Raw genomic sequence first — 7955 nt, 5'->3', positions numbered from 1 at the left:
TAAAGTAAAAAAGTTAAGATGCCTCCAGCGTTAAAGTTTAAGAGAAAGCTACACTCCACAATTGTTCAGCTTATAATAACGGTAGAGTAGAAAGGCCATATATGCGGAAAGTAAGGTTATATAGGATAACGACTTATTTAATAAAGACTCGCATAATAAATAGACACCAAGTAAGCCCAGCCGCGTATTATTAGCATAATTGACTTTGTCCGAAAGTATAACCTTAATCTTGGTGTATAGATTGTATATATATTGCTAATATTATAGGGTAGAGAAGTGACCAACCTAGCATGCTTGCCTTATTTTAGTAAAGAGGTCAAATAGCTAGTATATAATATCCGCGTTTAAAAAGTCCCATATAATAACGTATGGGGCCCTAATATTCTCTAGAACGCTAAGTGGTTATAATTAATACTAATAGATTTAGGTACTTTGCTATTATTAGTATTAATAGGGACTTAATTAGGGCTAGCCACTATAAGAGATATCTTTAAACTGGAAGAGAAAGTAAATAGCTATAAGTAATATATATCTGGGACAGATACAGTTTACTAATAGCTAGCGGTTATTAGCTATAAATAACCTATTAAAATACCTCTTTGTAAGCAACTTTACTAAAAAAGGTAGCTTAAGCGGCCGTTTAATTAACTATATTATTAAAATAAAATACCTTACACAAACTGTTTAAGACTAAAATTTCTTTATAGCATAATATACTGCCTTAAAATTTCTTTTAGAGTTAACCTATATAGCGCTAAGGATGGCTTTAACTATTAAAGCGAGTGAAGTTTTTAGCTCCTCGCCTCTTTATAAGGGATTTTCCTTTAAATATTTTCTTAGATTCCAATCCTTCGCTATTCCGTACAATTTTTTATTTATACTAATATCCCTTACTAGTTTATCCCTACTTTTTATATTTTGTTAGGAATATATTACCTATCTTATTATATTTATACCTATATCTATTCCGCTTAGGTACTATTTATTAAGTATATAAAGGCGTAGAATGGCGTTACTAAGAAGTATAAGACGTTTGTTTCCTTCCATTAGCCCTTTAATATTAGACTATAATTTAAAAGTACTTACTATAAGGAAAACCTAGTTTAGCAAAGCTAGGTTTTTAAAGTAATAATTAATTATGTCTTGTAATAAGTTATAGTTTAATATTACTACTTTCTGCTAAAGGATATAACGTATTCTACTAGCGAGCCGGCCACCCCACCGAGCCGGCCACTTCAAAACATACCAAAAAGCCGATATTTGAATCTTAAATATCTTAACCACTACTTAATAATATTTTCTGAAAATTTAAATATAAGCTCTTATATACCTATTTTAGTGTATATTATAATACTAAAGTATATAGCTTGGTGGTTATTATAATATAGAGTTTAGGGGTTAAAATAAGAGATATTTTTTAAATATTTTAACAACTACTAGAGCGTATACTCTTATATTGTAATAAGTACTAAAATAGGTATATAAAAGCTTATATTTAAATTTTTAGAAAATATTATTAAGTAGTTATTGAGATATTTAAGATTTAAATATCGGCTTTTTGGTGTGTTTTGAAGTGGCCAGCTCGGTGGGGTGGCCGGCTCGCTGGTAGAATACGTTAGGGTAAATAGGTTATAAAAATCCGTAACTTATATATATATAACGGGAAACGTAATATACCGACTCTGTTAACCTTAAATTTTGTAAATATTACGTTAGGTTTTATAGCGGTGGTAGGGGATAATAAGTAGGATAGTGCAAGCCGGAAGTATAGGAGCGGTATAAATTAAAACGGTCGCTATAAAGAAAACCTACTTTCTTGCCTTAATAGCTATAGCGTTAATAATAATTCTCGGTTTTAATAGAGGTAGTTTTTACAACAATAATAAGGGGGCTTAATCGCCACTATATTACTTAGCGCTATCCAACAGTAAAAATAACGCCTTTATATGTATGTATAAATATTCCGCTATTTTAATTAGCGAGTCTACCTTCTTAGGTTAAAGAATAAAGAAAGAAAAGGATATAGCTATTATAGTTAGCATTAAAACCAACAGTTATAGGCGTAACGTTATAGTAGTAAAGCACTACCGTATCCTTGCTGCTTAGTTATTAGCGTGGTACGGCTAACCAGTTCTCTACCATGGTATAGCGTATAGATATTTACGTTATACGCTTACTTAAAAGAACATAAGCATATTATACCTCCTTTACGCATTCCCTACTACTACTGTGAGCTATACCTTTAATATAAATAGCTTTATTAAGCTAAGCTTTCGTTACGTAGCACCTCCTTCTTTATATACTTTTAGGGTGTAGTTAACCTAATAGCCATAAATTAATATATAAAGAAAAGAGACTATTTATATATAAAGGAGTAGACTAGGTTAGTGACCGAGTCGGTAACCAAGTTATAGGTAGGACCCCCCCTATAAAACTCTTAAACTAAGCCGCATTTAGCGTCTAATATATAGCGTCGTACTTATAAAGGTGTTAAAACGGTCTCTAATTAGCAGACCTATTAAGATATAGAGGTTAGGGCTAGGTACAAGCCTTAATCTCCCTTATTAAATCCTTCTTTACGTTATATTTTATATATAGATCACGGTTCTTGTCCGCGGTAGAAAGCTCTACGTTCTTATAAAATCCTTAAAAGTATAATATCAATTTAGCTTAACTCTAGGGCTAGTTTAACTTATCTATATTACTAACTAATTACTTAATATTCTATAGTTCTACCTTAAAGCAAATCCCTTCTACTATATATAGACTTTGGTTTATCTAAAAGCAGCTATAATTATTCCTTCCGCATTTTAAATATATATAGTAAACGCTTTATATTTCTTAATCCTAACTTAGAAACCTAGGATTCCTTCTATATAACATAATAGTCTTTACCTTATAGAGTAAGTCTTTCCTTAATAATATTCTCTATTTCCTACTTTTGCTTATCCTAAAGCTAAGGCAAATATAATACAATACCTTCTTAGTAATATGCTATATATTTATTAGCAGGTTAGTAGATAATAGGTATTATACCTAATATTAAGCAATCTTCCTTCTATTAGCTATTAAACTACTAGATATTAAAATCCTACCTAAGCTGCTATCACTACTTAGATTATAGTAATCTTTAATAATCTCATTAAGGAAGTCGTCTATACTTTAAAAACTATTTAGATCTAAGCTAGTGGCTGCTTTAGAGTAAATATAAGGTTAAGAATATCTTTAAAAAAGCTTATTCTCTTCTAGGACAAGCTAAAGAGGTAGAAATTTTAGATTTCTTAGGGGATAAGGAGTTTTTAGATAACCCATTAAAGGTAGTAGACTTAAAGTAGAAGAAATGCGTAAGTTAAGTAGATATTATAAATAGAAAAAAGGGCTTTTATTTTTATTAGCATATTCTAATAATATATTTCTATTTTTAAACTTATATAGTATATAATTTAAAATAGAACAGTTTAGGGAGCAGTTAATTAGGAAGGTAACTAATAAGGTATATATATTATTATTATTATTATTTATTCTATTTATTGCCCGATTTAGTCCCTTTTCAAGTCTATACAGGCTACTACCTATCTATGTAGGAAAAGAATCCCTATAAGGGGAAAAACCTAGGTATTTCCTTTTAGCTAGTCTTACGCGCTCCGCCTTCGCCTAGCTAGTGTGTCCTTATGTCTTATAGTCTACCTTACGTACCATACTTCCTGGGTATATCGGAAGATCTAGGGGGAGGGAGTAGTGGGAGGGTCTAGCGATTTGCTAGTGTGCCGCCTATGGCTAGGCGGGGGGTAACCAGTCGCTGAGGGGCTGGAAAGGGGTGTATCCTATAGTGTCCTCCTGTTGGATCTCATGTGCTGTTTGGAACTGCTAGAGGATTCCTTATCCTATAAGCCATTTTGCTACTACGTGTAGGCCCCTCTTTATAGAGAGCATCTGGGTAATATTATTTATGCCTGCGCTAGTAAGTAGCTAGTCCCTTACTGAGCGGTAGCTGCAGAATAGCAGTATATGGCGTACTGACTGAGTGGGCCATCCGCATGTATATTGAGGTGTAGTATTTGGAACATAGATGCTTGCGAGCCATGCGTTTAGGCCTAGGACCTCTGTCCGTAGTAGGAAGGCGGCTATAGATTCTGCCTTTATTAGTCCTTTATATAGGGGGAGGGTTGGTGTCGATTATGGGGTGTTCCATATAGCTATGTCTTGTGTTTTCGCTGCCTCCTTCCATTATCGCTTCTATTTAAGGTCTGCCCATCTTGCAATTAGTGTAGTAGATCTCCATCTATGCTGGTAACCTCCTGTCCTCTGTTACCGTTGTGGCGCTCTACTGGTGTGGCGGCGGGTCTTAGCCTAGTGGGCTAGTAGTTCCTATATTTCCTTTTCTCTCTCTACCGCTTGTAGGTAGAGAGCTTCCTAGCTAGTATGCTTGGGCGCGGCTCTCCTTTGAGGGGCCCTTACTCCTTATATGAGTCTCGTTCCTCGTATACGTTTTAGTATATAGCGTATTTTTTCTTCTACTGGGTGGCCTTGTACTGTAGCTGCTCTCTATATAGTAGTTATGTCGATATATATATCTAGTAGTAAAACTGCCGCTTCGCGTTCTAGTGCGGCGCGCGGTATTCTCTTATAGGCTCCTATAGTTCTATGTAGGCATTGGTTTTAGAGCTTAGCTAGTGACGCTAGGGAGCTTTTTACTAGCACCTTGCCGCCTAGTCCTAGGCCCCATACCTAGGAGCCGTATAGCATTGTTGGCCTTACAACTGCTGTGTATAGTAGACGTGTAAGTCTAAAAGAGGGTCCCCATGTTAAGGTAGTAATTCGTAATGCTGCCAAGAGTGCAGCTGCTCCCCTGTGGGTCGCCTATGTAATATACTCGTTCCAGTTTAGTCTGGAGTCTACCCAGACCCCTAGGATCTTAAGGGTAGCTTCTAGTTTTACTACACAGCCCTAGATATTTACTGTTGAGGCTAGGTCGTTGCCTGCCCTTCTTTTCCTTATAAAGTGGATAAGCTAGTATTTATCTGGTGCAAATTTGGCACCGTGTTGTTTTGCCTATACGATGTACCTATTGTGCGCCTAGTTTAGCCTAATGCAGTTTTCTACTACTATATTTCCCCATAAGATTAGGTTCGTGTCGTTGACGAATCCTAGGGCTATTGTATCCTAGCTATTATTAAATGTCTCTAGTAGTTTGGATATAAAGAAGAGGAATAGGATTGGTAAGAGGGGTGAACCCTATAGGATACTTATAGGTGTTGGTATTGACTCGCTTTCGTATCCCTCAATTATAATTTTCGTGGTACGTCCTGTTAGAAAGGCTTAGACAAACTTAATTATCTAGTTTAGTAGGCCCTTGTTTCTTAGGATCTATAGGAGTCTCTTATATAATACGTTGTCGAAGGCTCCGCTTAGGTCTAGGCTTAGCATAGATACGGTGCATCCTAGGTGCGCTTACCATACCGCGTAGCAGGTAGTTATATAGTAGAGTTCGACATACCTGCTTATCCAGGCCTCTACCTCAGTTTTTAAGTAGTTTTCCCTTACTAAGCCTAAGGGCCTGGGGCTTTCTATAAGCAGTTAGCTGCCACCACCAATAGCATGGGGAATTTCACCAGTTCTCTCGGGTATCTTATAAATACTAGTCTGCCCCCCAGCAGTCTATATAAGAGTTCCCTCCTAAAGTTAGTACGCTTTCGCACGGCTTAGAAGCCTTCCATAGCCTCTAGTTTCACGCCTCTCTTTATCATTTCCGCCGGTACGGGCATAGGCTACCATTTGCAGGGGTCGCAACTCCTATCTTACGCGCCTACTAACGTAGTCCTATAAGGGCGTCGTGGCTATATCCTGCAATGTAGAAGCCTTAGGTACCTTCTACGGTCGAGGCCCAGCCAAAAGCCTCTCCCGCCTAAGTAACTCCTGTTTACTCCTTAAGCGTACCTCACCAGCGTACTGCCCTAGCGAGCAGTCCTATCTATTAGTACACCAACACGCGCATCCGTTCTCTCAAGCCACGTAGTAGTCTCTCCGGCCAGGATGTGATCCTACCTGCCTACCAGGTGCACTAGGGGTCAGAGCCTAGCTAAGGGGTAAGGTCCCTAGAGCCAGCAGTGGCTACCACACACTACGCCCCACGGGAGGTTTTAATTCCCGTTTCGCGTTACCTATAAGAGTCTCCTTATAATAGGCCGACCGTGTCTTATAGAATAGGTTATAGACTAAATCCCGTGCTAGGCGACCTACCCTACCCTATTCTACTAACCAAGCTTATATCCCCCCTTATTATAAGCTGGCCTGTGTCTCTAACTATTAAGTCCTCGTACAACTGGCCTGTGTTTCCTTAGAGCCTCCCCCATATATATATGTTAGGTTACGTGCACTACGCCTATTAAGACCCTCCTGTGAGTCACCTGTAGGTCAAACGCCATAAAGCCGTCAAAGCTGGCCTGTGTTTCCGCTACCTAGAGCTTTGCCCGTGTTTCCACCTCGTTAAGCCGTCTGGTCGCCGTCACGTCGCTGTTACGTCGCTATCGCGTCTCTGTCGTCTAGGTCGCGCGCACCACGCCTATTAAGACCCTCTTCTAAGTCACCTAGGTGTACCGGATACCAAATAGGCCCTCGCAGAGGGGCCTTAATAAGTTCTCTAGGCAGGGCCTTAACAAGTTCTTCGCGGTGGCCTTAGGGCCTTAACAAGTTTCGTATAAGGTATCTGCGACACATTAACCTTAACAAGTTCTTATAAAAAAGAGGTTCCCTACGCCCTCGCCGCGTTCCTTTGCGATCTCAGAGCTAGTGCAAGCCCAAGGGTGTCCTGTCGTACGCCTAGGACGCGTCCGCATCCGCTNGCTTGATAAGGCCAGTTTCGGCCCTAGCTACGAGCTAGGTAGTCGTACGTCGGGTGGTTTTCGTATCCCAGTTTCCCTTGATTGATTGCCTCCCTAGATGGTAGAGCGGAAGCCTCAAGCGGAGGCAGTGAGGCTCCTGGTGATGTTAGGGGCGATGCTTTGTACGATGCTTTGTACGCGTCGCGAGCTCAACACCACAGAACCGCGACGACAGCGCGCTGCACGCGCTGCGACGGCTCTCTTCCATCGCCTCTGCACTTGGCCATCGTAAGGAAGGGTTTTCCTAATAATGTTTCCACCCGCGGCGACGTGGACGCGTGCAGTAGGGCTTCGCGGGCAGGTATATATATTAACTTAGAATATAACTTAAAATGGAACTTATACAACTTAAAAATAAGTATATATTTAATATAATAGTAAATATTACTCTTACTCTAGGTCTATACTTTAGGTTATTAATTAAATATAAAACCAGTTCTCTTTCTATTATTACTCTCGCTAGCAAGTTATAATATTAACCTTAAATTCTAAGTTAATAGAGATATAGAGAATTTAATTAATATTAAGTTAAAATTTAAGTTGGTTAGAGCTATCTAATCCAATCCACAGAGCAATTAGCCGGCGCTCTCTTAGATTAGCCTAATATTAATTACAGTAGCTCCATCTAGAACGCTAATGCTAATTACTTCCCCCGCTACGCAGAGCGTCTCGGCACTTATAAATACGCAAGCTATTATATTAGAAATCACCTCCTAAATAGTCGTAACCTCTTAAACGGCTACTTTAAAAGCTTAGATAATATCTAAAATATAGGTAATAGGACTAAGCGTTCCTAATACGCTAGTTACGCTAGCAAGGAGCCCTTTACTTATCGTTATAGCTTTAACTAGATTCCTTTTATAAACGTCCTCTATAAGCTAGCCTTTAGCTATATATTTAGTTTAAGTTAAAGCGCGTAGCGACTTACTATTCTTACTAAATAATCTTTCTATAAACATTAGAGATATTCTAAAGTTCCAATTTCTCGCATTAAATTACACCTTAATATAATTAACATTTAAGCAGCCTTATATAGCTATAAATTCATTTAATATAGATTTTATTCACTTTAAT

The 7955-nt window shown here is 38.3% G+C and overlaps 1 protein-coding gene across 1 annotated transcript; it reads right to left on the bottom strand.

Annotated features, from left to right (window-relative positions):
• Positions 1–807: 807 nt before the first annotated feature.
• On the bottom strand, positions 808–1062 carry K441DRAFT_543836 (uncharacterized protein; the record flags this gene model as incomplete). Its single annotated transcript, XM_067642750.1, has 2 exons — positions 808–907; positions 980–1062. Coding segments are annotated over 2 exons (183 nt in total), but the record flags the coding sequence as incomplete, so codon positions are not given.
• Between the last annotated feature and the right edge of the window lie 6893 nt (positions 1063–7955).

This window comes from Cenococcum geophilum (assembly GCF_001692895.1).
Source record: "Cenococcum geophilum 1.58 unplaced genomic scaffold K441scaffold_7, whole genome shotgun sequence".
Lineage (NCBI taxonomy): Eukaryota > Fungi > Ascomycota > Dothideomycetes > Gloniales > Gloniaceae > Cenococcum > Cenococcum geophilum.
The sequence above is the reverse complement of the archived record's forward strand: the minus strand, read 5'-3'. Positions and strand labels throughout refer to the sequence as shown.